Here is a 13,879-nt window from a genome sequence, read left to right on the forward strand (position 1 = left end):
AAATATTCCTAATGGCATCTGGAATGATGAATCCTTTCCAGAAGGTCTTCAATTTACTTTGCACAGATCCATCAGAAGAATCACTGTCTGTGGCAGTTAGAGCCTTCTGGAGTCTTTTTTTTTTTTTTTTTTTTAAAGATATTTATTTGGGGCGCCTGGGTGGCTCAGTGGGTTGAGCCGCTGCCTTCGGCTCAGGTCATGATCTCAGGGTCCTGGGATTGAGCCCCACAGCGTGCTCTGTCCTCAGCAGGGAGCCTGCTTCCCTTCCTCTCTCTCTGCCTGCCTTTCTGCCTACTTGTGATCTCTGTCTGTCAAATAAATAAATAAAAATTCTTAAAAAAAAAAGTCTTTAAAAAAAAAAGATATTTATTTATTTGATAGAGATCACAAGTAGGCAGAGAGTGGGGGCGGGGAGGGGACCAGACTCCCTGTGGAGCAGAGAGCCAGATGCGGGCCTCGATCCCAGGACCCTGAGATCATGACCTGAGCCGAAGGCAGCGGCTTAACCCACTGAGCCACCCAGGCGCCCCTGAAGTCTATTTCTTAAATAAAAAGACTTGAAAGTTGAAATGAGCCCTTGCTGCACAGGCTGCAGAGCAGGTGCTGTGTTAGCAGACCTGAACACAGCGGAAGTCTCACCATCCGTCACCATCGGAGCTCTTGGGTGACCCTGTGCCTTGTCAAGCAGCAGTAATATATGTTTTTAAGAGTTTATTTATTTATTTGAGAGCAAGAGAAAGAGAGAGTGAGCATGAGAGGGGAGAAGGTCAGCGGGAGAAGCGGACTACCTGTTGAACAGAGAGCCCGATGTGGGGCTTGATCCTGGGACTCCAGGATCATGACCTGAGCTGAAGGCAGTTGCTTAACCCACTGAGCCACCCAGGTACCCAAGAAGCAGTAATATTTTGAAAGGAATCTTTTTTCTGAGCAGCAGATCTCAACAGTGGACATAAAAAATCCAATAAATCGTGTTGTAAACAGACGTGCTGTCATCCAGGCTTTGTTCCCTTTCTAGAACGCGAACGGAGTAGACTCCGCACAACTCTTAAGGGTCGCGGGGTGCTCGGAATGGCCCGCAGCGTTGGCTTCACTTGAAGTCACCAGCTGCGTCAGCTCTGGGCAGGAGAGTCACCCTCACCTCAGACGCTCTGAAGCTGGGCACTGGCTGCTCTCCGGCCGTGACAGTCTGGGTGGCGTCTCCACCGACAAAAAGCGGTTTCGTCTGTTTTGAGAGTCTGTACTTAGCGTGGTTGATTAGTGTAGCGTATTAGCTTGACGAGGGTCTGGAATCTTCTGGAGAACTCGCTGCAGCCTCTCCGTCAGTGCGTGCTGCTTAAGCCTGCCTGTCTGTGGTATGCAGACGATGCGGTTCCTCAGTCCTCCTGAACCAGCCTCGGCCAGCTTCAGCCTCTCCCGCTGCTTCCTCACCTCCCAGCCTTCCCTGAACTGAAGGGAGTCAGGGCCTTGCTCTGGGTTAGGCTTGGGCTGAAGGGGGTGTTGGGGCTGGGTAGGCCTCTCCAGATCACATCAGAGCCCACTTTCCCTGTAAGGCCTGTCTCATGTCCTTCTAGAACCTTCCTTTTGCGTTCACAGCTTGGCTCACTGGTACAAGAGGCCTAGCCGTCCGCCCGTCTCAGCTTCTGAGATGCTCAGTCATTTATACCTTTTGATTTCAAGTGAGAGACATGCAACTCTTCCTTTCCCTTGAACAGTTAGGGGCTGTGGTAGGATTATTCATTGGCCTCATTATAATATTGCTGTGTGTCAGGGACTAGAAAGGTCCAAAGGGAGGGTGAGAGATGGAGCAATGGCCAGGCAGTAAGCAGTCAGAACATACCCAACATGGACAAGTTAAGTTCACCATTTTATACAGGCCCGGTTTGTGGTTGTCCCCAAATAATTACAGTGGTAACATCAAAGATCACTGATTCCAGATCACCATAATAAATACCACAGTAACGAAATCTTGTAAAAAATCTATTATCATGTTGCCAGGGTGATTCAGTTGGTTAAGCGTCTGACTCTTGGTTTCGGCTCAGGTCATGATCTCAGGGTCATGGAATCTAGCCCCGTGGAGGTCTTCATGCTCATCACCCAGTCGGCTTGAGATTTCTTTCCTTCCGCCCCTCCCCCAACTCTCTCAAGTAAAAATGTATTTATTTATTTATAAAGATTTTAATTATTTATTTGACACAGAGAGAGATCACAAGTAGGCAGAGAGGCAGGGAGAAAGAGAGGGGGAAGCAGGCTCCCTGCTGAGCAGAGAGCCCAATGTGGGGCCTGATCCCAGTACCCTGAGACCATGACCTGAGCCAAAGGCAGACACTTAACCGACTGAGCCACCCAGGTGCCCCTAAATAAGTCTTTTCTAAAAATCTATTATAATTACCTTTCTAATTTTTCTATGGTTATTGGGTCTGTTCTCTCTCTCTCTCTCTCTTTTTTTTTTTTAAAGATTTTATTTATTTATTTGACAGAGATCATAAGCAGGCAGAGAGGCAGGTGGAGAGAGAGGAGGAAGCAGGTTCCCTGCGGAGCAGAGAGCCCAATGTGGGGCTTGATCCCAGGACCCTGAGATCATGACCTGAGCTGAAGGCAGAGGCTTTAACCCACTGAGCCATCCAGGTGCCCCTGTTCTTTTTTATTTTTTAAGTACATTTTAGTCCTATCCCATTCCATGAATAAGGGGTCCTGTCACCGGATATGATCCAGTTGGTGTCCCCAGCCTAGTCCCTGTTCTCAGCTGTGGGGCGACCAAGGTGTGAGCGTGGAAGGAGATTTGGAAGTGACCACCTCAGGGACTTGCTCAGCTGGACAGCATTTTTCTACTCTGCGAGGGACAGCGTGAGACTTTCCAGTGGAAGGAAACAGCCACCATCAGTCTGCCCTGGGGTCCAAACCCTGCACAGAGCCTGGCTCATCTCCCCACCCTCCCACCCCTGCCTTGCAATTACCGAGCTAAGCCGGTGCTCTTCCCTTCCGCCTAGGACCCCCGATGATGTAGTGCTAAGTGGCCTGATCCCGAGTCCTGGAAAGACTAAAAAGTACTGTTTTTCGTTAATCTTGCAATGAGGCAACTCTGCATTTTATGGAATTGAAATGCTTGGACCCTATTTATGACATTATGGTAGAGTTCAGCGGTAGTCCAAAATTTACCAGGAAGTCATCCATTTCCTGCAGATTTTCCAGTTTTGTTGCCATGGACCTGAATTAACATCTCCTATAATTTTTTCCATCTTTTCCATTTTTGTGGCTACAGTATCCATTCTGTTCCTAATAATAGCACTTGCATTTTTTTTTTTTTTTGTCTGAATTGGCTTTGCCAGGTGTTGGCTTGTTTGGTTTTTCAAAGAAAACTTATTTACCTTTCTACTAGCTTCTTATTTGTTTTCTCTTTCATCCACATTAAATTCCTCTTGCTACTTTTGCTTGGTTTATCTTGTTGATTTCCTTAAACTAAATCCCATAGTTCACTAATTTCAATCTCTTAAAAACAAAAGAGTACATATGTCCCATACAAAGTGTAATTTTTATTACCTCCTAGATAATTTGTAATTTTCTCTTTGATCTGCAGATTATTTTGGAGGATGTTTTTTGGTTTCTATGTAGAGTTTTTTCGGTCATTTTATAAACTTATTGAAAGCTATTTCTGTGTTTTTTTAAAGATTTAATTAATTGATTTGACAGAGAGAGCAAGCAAGAGAACATGAACCTTCCATTATTAATGTGTTTTTTTTTTTTTAAAGATTTTATTTATTTATTTGAGAGAGAGAGACAGTGAGAGAGAGCATGAGCGAGGAGAAGGTCAGAGAGCAAAGCAGACTCCCCGTGGAGCTGGGAGCCTGATGTGGGACTGGATCCCGGGACTCCAGGATCACGCCCTGAGCCGGAGGCAGTCGTCCAACCAACTGAGCCACCCAGGCACCCCTGTGTTTTGTTTTTTAAATAAAGAACTTGGGGTGGGGGGTGCCTGGGTGCTTAGTCCTTAAGCGTCTGCCTTTGGCTCAGGTCATGATCGCAGGGTCCTGGGATGGAGCCCCATGCCTGGCTTCTTGCTGGGTGAGGAGCCTGCTTCTTCCTCTCTCTCTGCTCCCCCCCACCCTTGTGTTCTCTCTCTCAAATAAATAAAATCTTTATTTTTGTTTTTTAAAAGATTTTATTTATTTAACAGAGAGCAAGCACTAGTAGGGGGAACAGCAGGCAGAGGGAGAAGTAGGCACCCCACTGAGCAGGGAGCCTGAGGTGGGGCTCCATCCCAGGTCGCTGGGATCATGACCTGAGTGGAAGGCCGATGCTTAATGGATTGAGCCACCCAGGCGCCCTAAATAAAATCTTTTTTTAAAAAAAGCAAGCAAAGAACTTGGATTTTTGAGAGTTTGTTGCAAGTATCTGCCTGCTGTGATATTTACTGCCTATCCCCTCCTGGAGTGAATCTGGTACTGGGTCTAAAATATCCCCCATTGTTCAAGATTTAACGCTTTTAGATGCTTGGCTGTGTGTTGTCACTGTTTTTGTGTGCCTTTGCCTGGTATTTGGTATGTGACTCACCTTTTATTTTTAGCCTCTTTGTCACTTCTATCTGCTAGATTTTGTTTTCCAACTCCGTTTTGGTACGGAAATTAGCCCATTCAAAAAAAAATCTTTAAAAAAAAAAATCTTTTTCGAAGTAACTGGATACCTGATTTGATTCACTGCATTTGTTACATTTTATGCTTTGTTTCCTGTCTTCCCTTTTTTTTTTAGGTTTGCAGGCTTGTAAGTTTCTCCTCATTTCCTCTTTTCTCCTTCCTTAATTGGGATTCTGCACTGTTCAGGGCTGCAGGTGGTGACCTTTGCTGTCCTGCAGGAGCCCGGGACTTGTCTGTCTTCGAGATGCTTCTCCTCCAGAGCGTTCTCTTAGACCCAGAGATCTTTGCAATATTTTTATCCTCTCCCCACTTGAAATTTAGGATTTTGCAGCACACGTGTGCATCTTTTTATTTTATTATTGTTTAAAGATTTTACTTGTTTGACAGAAAGAGAGAGAGCACCAGCAGGGGTGGGGGTGGGGCAGAGGGTAAAACAGACTAACACACACACACACACACACACACACACCCCCGGCCACTGAGCAGGGAGCCTGGCAGGGAATCCAGCCCAGGACCCCGAGTTCAACAGACTGAGCCACCCAGGCACCCTCGTGTGTATCTTTTTAAAAAAATCACAGCAGGCTAGAATATGGTGAGCCCTTCTGATGCACTGACTCAAGTCTCTTTCAGATGATGTAAATTCCCCTGTATTATCCCTCATCTGTAACTATTTCTGCTTCTGGAACTCGCATTATTCACATGTTAGGTCTCCTGGACTTTTTTTTTTCCCCTTTGATGTATTTTTCAAATCCTTTTTCCATCACGATTTCCATTTCTGAGCGAAATGCCCTCTGGGTTCTGAGATATGTCTTCTACTCGGTAGTCCAGATTCTGATTTGGCCTCTCCTGAGAAACATTCCTTTTTGTCTGGACCAGGACCTGAGTGTTCATTTTTTTTTTTTTTTAAGATTTTTTATTTATTAATTTGACAGGCAGAGATCAGAAGTAGGCAGAGAGGCAGGCAGAGAGAGAGAGAGGAGAAAGCAGGCTCCCTGCTAAGCAGAGAGAGCCTGATTTGGGGCTCAATCCCAGGACCCTGAGATCATGACCTGAGCCCAAGACAGAGGCTTAACTCACTGAGCCACCCAGGTGCCATTCACTGTTGTTTTTGATGAAGTCTCCCATTAACTGTTTCTTCCGAGAGAGCTGCCCATGGCAGGTGGGTCTTCCTTTCCCTGGGAGCCCCTTTGGAAGAGGGTTGCCCTTTGGGACTGGGTCTACTCACCTTTGGTCTCCAACCATGGCAAAGTAAGGAGCCGTGGGAGGCCAGGCGATTTCTGCTCTTCTGGGCCCGGGTTGAGAACTGGCAAACCACCAAGCCTCTCTGAACCACAGTCGCCTCCCAGGACTCTGGGCAAGTAGAGACAGCCTGCTTCCTGGTGAATTTTTAGTTAAGAAAGTCCGCGCATGTGTGTGTGTGTGTCCACTTCATTCCTTCCACGTCTGCCTCCCTCCCTCCCCTCTGCTTCCTTCCTTCTTTTCTTGTCTGGCTCCTTGAAGAAACCACATCTGATCTTCACTCTAGGCTTCAGGGCTGTTGTACAGTTTTGCAGGTTGTTAACTATACAAGTACAGGGCTCAGGGGGCGGAGCTGGTACTCCCTGTTGCTTTCACCAAGTTGTGCTCTGGTGAGAGGGCCTATGTCTGCCTGGGGGAAGGGCTGCTTTCTGACAACTGGCACAGAGGCATACTTACCAGGTGTCCCCAGGGCTACGCTGCCCACGGAGAGCACCTTCCCCTAACTTTAGCACAGATCCTACCCCAGGGTGGCTTTGAGGGGCATCCTTCCCTCCCGCGCAGCTGTCCAGTGCTCTCTCCAGGCACCACAACCTAGCTCTGTTCTCATTGGGAACGCCAAGGGGAGGGTGTTGGGAAGGAGGGAGCCAGGAAGGGGGAGCTTGCACTCCAGCAAGGAGGACCAGAATCAAGCCCCAGGCACCAGGAAATAAAGATGTTAGTTTGTTTTCATTTCCACCTAAACTTTTCCTCAATTTATTTACAAAGAAATACCTGGCCTGGGCAGTAAAACAAAAGCCGAAAATAACTCTAGTCCCACCACTCAGAAGCAGTGACTGTTGATGATTCTACAGAGCTTTCTAACCTCTAATATTTGAGAGTATTTTTGAATAGAGAATATACATGCATGGTATAAAATTCAAAAGGAACAACAACCAAAAAAAGGTCTCCTTTCCCCTCCTCCCACTCAATTTCCTTTTTCAGAGAAGCACTGTTACCAGAAATATCCCATTTATTTACACTCAATTGGATGTGTAGACAAATACGTATTTTTCCCCACAAAGGGTTGCATTTCCTTTTTTTTTTTTTTAAGATTTTATTTATTTGACAGAGAGAGCATAAGCAGGGGGAGTGGCAGAGGGAGAGGGAGAAGCAGGCTCCCTGCAGAGCAGAGGGAGCCCAGAGCAGGGGGAACCTGATGTGGGACTCCATGTGGGACTCAATCCCAGGACCGTGAGATCATGACCTGAGGTGAAGTCAGTTGTTTAACTGACTGAGCCACCCCGACGCCCTTGGCTATACATTTTTTTTTTTTAGCTTTACATTATATCAAAAGTATATAATCACATCAAAACTATTAATGAACAGGGGCGCCTGGGTGGCTCAGTGGGTTAAGCTGCTGCCTTTGGCTCGGGTCATGATCTCAGGGTCCTGGGATCGAGTCCCTCATCGGGCTTTCTGCTCAGCAGGGAGCCTGCTTCCCTCTATCTCTCTCTCTGCCTGCCTCTCTGTCTACCTGTGATCTCTCTCTGTCAAATAAATAAATTAAAAAAAAACTATTAATGAACAATAAAATCCTTTAAAATTATAAATGTTCATTTTAGAAAGATGACCTTAGTAATTAGCAATTACCTTTCTTAAAAAAAAGCAAGCTCTACATCCAACATGGGGCTTGAACTCAAGACACCCCAAGATCAAGAGTCCCATGCTCTACCAACTGAGCCAGCCAGGCACCCCAGTAATTACCTTTTGCATAGATATCTCTGTATCTCTCTCTCTCTCTCTCTATATATATATATATATATACACTTTTATGTGGGTGTATACATACACACATATTTGTGCATGTATGTTTAACTAAGATGAGATTGTACCATTCCTAATCTGCTTTCAAAAATTTATCATAAACACTCAGTGATGCAATCATCACTGGATTTTTCAAATTGTATTATAAATAATACTGTGATGATGTCTGTATATATAATTTTAATTTTTTAAGTATTTCCTTAGGTCACGGGGTTTGGGTATTTTTTTAAAATGTTATTTATTTATTTGACAGACAGAGATCACAAGTAGGCAAAGAGGCAGGCAGAGAGAGAGGGGGAAGTAGGCTCCCTGATGTGGGACTCGATCCCAGGACCCTGAGATCATGACCTGAGCTGAAGGCAGAGGCCTTAACCCACTGAGACACCATGCACCCCAGGGTTTGGGTACTTTATAAACTCTTAATACATACTGAGACTTGCAGTCTGGAGAGGCTGGCTCAGGGCCTGTCTTATCAGAAGCAAGACAGGAGGCAGCTTGACCCCTGCCCCCACCCCCCCACCATCTAGCATCAGTGGCTGATTTCTTCTCACAGTTTCTAAGGAGGCTATTAGGAGCCACTGACAGATTTTAAGTAGACAGATAACAACCAGATTTGCATTTTAGACTCCTGTTTTAGGGCCTGTTCTCTGGCTCAGTCCCACTTGGCCCGTAGGAGGCATCAAGAGAGCAGGTCTGTAACCTGTTGCTATGGAGACAGCAATGCAGGCCTTCCGCCAAGGGCCAAGGGCCAAGGATACCGCTGGACAATGTGCACCAAGGTCCTTTTTGTGTCAGGACTTCAACTCCTGCGAATCCCTCTGTGGTAGGGCTGCTTATGCATCTCCGAACACCAGAGACTCACCTTTCCTGGGCCCTGACTGCACGCCAGACCCTTTCCTGGGCGCCCACCAGGCTTAGTCTCCTCTGAGGTTGGTACCGTGACCGCGCTCCCTTTTGCACATGAGACAACTGAGTCAGACAAAGGTTAAACACCTTGTCCATGATTACGCTGTTGGTAAATCTGGCCTCCCACCAGTGTGCGGAGCCTGTGCCCTTGACCCCTAAGCTTCCCAGCCTCGGGCCACTTGCCTGGACCGTTGGCTGGGCCGTGGGAGTAGTTTCCAAGGCAGACCCCTCAGACTGCTTTTGTCTGGAGCACAATTTTACGACATCAGCTTTCTTGTTTTGTTTAGTTTTGGTTGAGGGTTTAAAAAAAACCAACAACACACAAGACTTCCTGATTTGTCTTCCTGTTTCCTCCTTCCCTCAAAAGACTGGGAGCTGAGATCTTTGACTGGATGCTCCTTCCGGGCAGGCCCACTTCGTAACAGTCTCAGCAGGAAATGCTGGGCATCGTGGTCGGCCTTTGGCCTTCGGGAGCCCCAGTCAGTTAAACGACTGCGAGGTTAAGTGGAGAAGCTTCCTCGGGACTCAGACTTGATATAGAGGCCACGACGTGAATCAAAGTAATAATGGCTGAACTCACTCACTATAGGGGCTGCTCGTGTGTGTGAGCTTGGTGAGGCTGCTTTGGAAACAACATAAAAATTCTGCCTCATGGCCTCTGAGAAGTGATCTGGGAGCACTTTTCGGAGCATTTATCATCACAGCAGGCTCTGTCCTAGATGCCTGACCGATATGGTGCCATTATGTAGCGTGTTTACCGGAAGAACTTGAGAAGCTGTTAGGGTAGCTATTGGTATCCTGGGGTTGGTTCGGTTTGGGCTGCTGTGGGGCTTTCCCCCAGAGGAAGAAGCTGACGTTGGGACCATCCATTGGCCTGCATGGCCCCCCTCGAGTTAGACCTTCTCAGCGCGGACCCACAGAGCTCTGGAAGGCGCCCCCCATGGGGCTCTCTTCAGTTCAGGCTGATCTGCCAGCTCAAGGCCCGGGCCCAGGCATTCTGGTCTTTGCTTCTCCCTGTGTTCCTTAGCCCAGGAGACCCCTCCAGGCTTCAGAGGAAGTGCAGGGAGTTGATCCTCATGTATCTGGAGAAGAGTAAGTAGAGGCGGCGGAACCAGAGCAGCTGGCTGCGGTGGCAGGACATGGCTCTCTAGGAGAAGCAGAGAGGCCCAGTCATGGAACTGTTTCAATCCCTCTTTCCTCACCTGAACTGCTTCTTCCCACGAGCACAGCTCATGCTATAGCCTATCCTGGCTTCTCCCTGGGACGGACGAGCAAAGCTCTCCAGATGGGCCTCCCATCGCTGCCTCCCCTGTCCCCTTTCCTAGCGACAACCCAGTAATAAACTCACAGGATAGTAATGGCGGCCACAGCGCGCTGGCGGTCTCCATGCATCACCTCGATTTAGACAACATGGCTGGCGTTTGAAGCCAGAGCCATGTGAATGACCCTGAAGCCCACATTCTTTTTTTTTTTTTTTAAAGATTTTATTTATTTATTTGACAGAGAGAGATCACAAGTAGGCGGAGAGGCAGGCAGAGAGAAAGAGGAGGACGCAGGCTCCCCGTTGAGCAGAGAGCCCGATGCGTGAAGCCCACATTCTTAATTTCTTTGCTCCCCTACATCGTATAGATCAAATGTACGAGGAGGTTTTATGGGGAGCGAGCTACATTATTGTGCTAACTAACGCTCCTCTGAATTACAGAAGCTGGGAGAAAGAGGAAGAGAAGAAACTAGAAGGCACAGAGACACATTCACACCAAAGGGTACACATGGGTGTGGGGTTCTCCTTGCCAAAATGTGTATTATCTTGTTATTTAGACCTAGTGTAGTTCAGTTTTAAACCACAGATCATAGCGACTGATGAAACTAGATATAACATATATATATATTAAACTAGATATAACATATATAAATATTTCCTGCCTGCTTTTTTTTTTTTTAATATTTTTTTCCTGCCTGCTTTTCTCTAAGTACCAAAAGTCAACTGCCTCTCTGAGCTATTATCATTGAAGACCTTTATGTAAAGAACTCATTTTATTTTATTTTTTTAAATGATTTTATTTATTTATTTGTCAGAGAGAGAACACAAGCATGGGGAGTGGCAGAGGGAGAGGGAGAAGCAGACTCCCCACTGAGCAGGGAGCCCGAAGTGGGACTTGATCCCAGGACCCCAGGGTCACCACCCAAGCCGAAGGCAAATGCCCAACCAACCGAACCACCCAGGCGTCCCCAAAATGTTTATTTTAGAAAAACATTGAGAGACGGGTGCCTGGGTGGCTCAGTGGGTTAAGCCTCCGCCTTCAGCTCAGGGCATAGTTTCAGGGTCCTGGGATAAAGCCCCGCATCGGGTTATCTGCTCAGCAGGGAGCCTGCTTTCCCCTCTCTCTCTGCCTGCCTCTCTGCCTACTTGTGATCTCTCTCTCTCTGTGTCAAATAAATAAACAAAATCTTAAAAAAAAAAAAAGAAAAGAAAAACATTGAGAGAAGGGGAGAACTTTGTAGCCCAGACACACTTGACTTGTCTGTTTTTAGCAACTACCAAGTCACATGTGTCTCCCATATCATCCTGCTCCCAGTGGTCTAATTTTTGGGTTTCCTAAGCTTTCATCGGCTTTTCAGTACCCATTCAATACAATAGGCACTTATCGTCCATTTGTTTTCTTACAAACTGTTTTTCTATTACTTTTCCAAGGGAATACAAAACATCAAAGTTTTTTCTATACCTCCCCTCCTTTTTGGAGCATTTCCACTACATTTCCTTCAAAGATACGATTTTGCAGGTTATCCAGTACTACCATCAATTCATCTGCTGAATATTAGTTCCCTTTTTGACTATCATAAATTATACTAATGAACATTCTTGCTCATAAATTTCTGAACACAGGACCCCTGGTTGGCTCAGTCAGTTGAGCGTCTCAGGTCATGATCTCAGGGTCCTGGGATTAAGTCCTGCATCGGGTTCCCTGCTCAGTGGGGAGTCTGCTTCTCCCTCTGCCCCTCCCACTGCTCATGCTCTCTCTCAGTCTCTTTCTCTATTAAATAAATAAAATCTTAAAAAGATAGTTTAAAAAAAGTTAAAAAGCGGTTAGAATACACAAGTTGTGACTGAAATATGTACTAAGCTCTGGTGGTTATATCTAGAATCTGAAACAAAAACCACAGAGCACACACATTCTTTTTAGATAACACGTTAACATTTACAAAAACTGATCATAAAGTAGGTCATTCACTAAGGAATTCTCAATAAGTTTTTAAAAAACCAGTATTACACAAGCCACATGTAGTGACCAGGAAGCAATTCAATTCTAAATCAACAATAAAAAGGCTACAGGATAATTTGTGTTCTGGTAGCTACCTTCTATAAAGTTACTGCAAAGGCTTGAATTAGTCAATACAGTATCATTGTTCCTAGGGGAAATAACCGTTTTGGTTCCTGAGAGCCTCTGGTCTCAACATTTTAATCAACTGATCAGTACATAACCTTGTTTTATGTGGGTTTCTGTTTAAAGATGCCTTATTTAATATTATGTTATCAATTCATTCATCAAATTCACAGTCAATAGGGCTGTAACTCATGCATGAATGAAGCTGATCTAACTCACCTCCTTTCTCTATAAGAGGTATCACAGCTTTCCTGCCCTTAGAATCATTAGATAGCACTTGAATGGCTTAATCAGAAGACATTTAAAACAGTAAAATCACCAACAAAAAGCACAAAAATGAGAACAATGTGTCACCAAATATACTGAAGAGAGGATACTTGTTTGCAGAGCTGAAACAAGAAGGCAGAGGGTCACCTTGTTCAACCTCAGCGGGGAACCTGGGTGTGTGCTTTGGTGGCAACTTAAAACTTCACTGTCCTGCAGATATGCATGTCCACAAATGACCACAAAAGCCCCATATTAATTTTGGGGTTACAAGTAAATTTTAGCATGTAGGCGCATTCGCCAAGATGGAACCTGTGGATAATGAGGATTGATGGTACACACACACGCACACACACGCACGCATTTGTAAACTCGAAAATACACCTTTAAAAGCCTCATGTATTAAAGAGGAACTCACAATGGAAACTGTAAGTTACTTATAACTGAGTGACAGTAGAAGTATGTATCAAAACTTGTCGGGTGCAGCTAAAGAAATACTTCAAGGGAAATTAATAATATTAGAGTGTATTTTTAAAAAAGATTGAAAATGGGGAAAAAAGCTAACCTTTTCAGTCCAAGATATTGAAAAAAAGAAAAAACAGTGTAAAATCTGAATAAAGTAGAAGGACACAAATAAAGAACAGAAAGTAAGGAACTATCAAATAAAACAAAGGAGAATTCATGTTTCTGGTCAGTGTTCATTCTCAGTATCTAGCAAAGTGCCTCATAGTAGGTATAAATGTGTATCACAGACAGTTCAGAAAATAAAGCTAAGCAAAATAATAATAATAATAATAATAATAATAAACTTTAACTATATTACATATATTATACAAATGTAAATAATATATAGTCACACTATATTATACATATAATGTATTAAATGTATATATTGTATATATACAATTTCATATACATATAAAATGTATATTTTGTATGTATGTATACATATAAAATGTATATTATGTATGTATGTATACATATAAAATGTATATTTTGTATGTATATATTTAATATATTGTATATATAATCATATATATAATATATTAAATATATACATATATTTGTATGTATATAATATGTATACATATGTATACAATATACATACAATATATAAATATAAATATATAAATATAAATATATTTCATATATTTATATATAAACATATTTATATTTATATATAAAATTTAAAATATAAAAATTTATAAAAATTATATATAATTATATATATACAATATATAATTATATATTTTGTATATAATACATAATACTCTATATATATATAAATATATATATTATATATATAATATATAGTCACACTCTAGTCACACCTGGAGGCAGATTGGGTTAATTCTCCTTAACTCCCTAACTCCGTGGTTTTCAGAATCACCTGCCCCTTGGACAACTAAGAGTTTTCACCATGAGGCCTTTGCTGGGCCTGACCTTTCCTCAGCAGGTAAATAAGCCTCTGGTGGTCTACCCTACTGGCTCCTTACAGAGGCTCCTGGCAGGTCTGAGTTCCTCTCTGTACATCCTTACAGTGAAATGCAGGCGCCCATTACAATTCTAATGTATAATGACATAGAAGAAGATCGTCATAATGTTGTTAGGACAGGTTTTAAATAGTAGGCACTGTGTAATCCCATTAAGAAAATA

General features: G+C 44.0%; 1 protein-coding gene across 1 annotated transcript in view; it reads right to left on the bottom strand.

Annotated features, from left to right (window-relative positions):
• Positions 1-9,522: 9,522 nt before the first annotated feature.
• The window catches only part of PIGL (phosphatidylinositol glycan anchor biosynthesis class L), a 65,492-nt gene continuing 61,135 nt past the window's right edge, over positions 9,523-13,879 (bottom strand). The window contains exon 7 of the mRNA XM_044249198.1: positions 9,523-9,723. Within this exon, the coding sequence (XP_044105133.1) occupies positions 9,625-9,723 (99 nt within the window). The 3' untranslated portion in view covers positions 9,523-9,624. The remainder of the gene's footprint in view (positions 9,724-13,879) is intronic.

The sequence above is a fragment of the Neovison vison genome, chromosome 5, assembly GCF_020171115.1.
Source record: "Neovison vison isolate M4711 chromosome 5, ASM_NN_V1, whole genome shotgun sequence".
NCBI lineage: Eukaryota > Metazoa > Chordata > Mammalia > Carnivora > Mustelidae > Neogale > Neogale vison.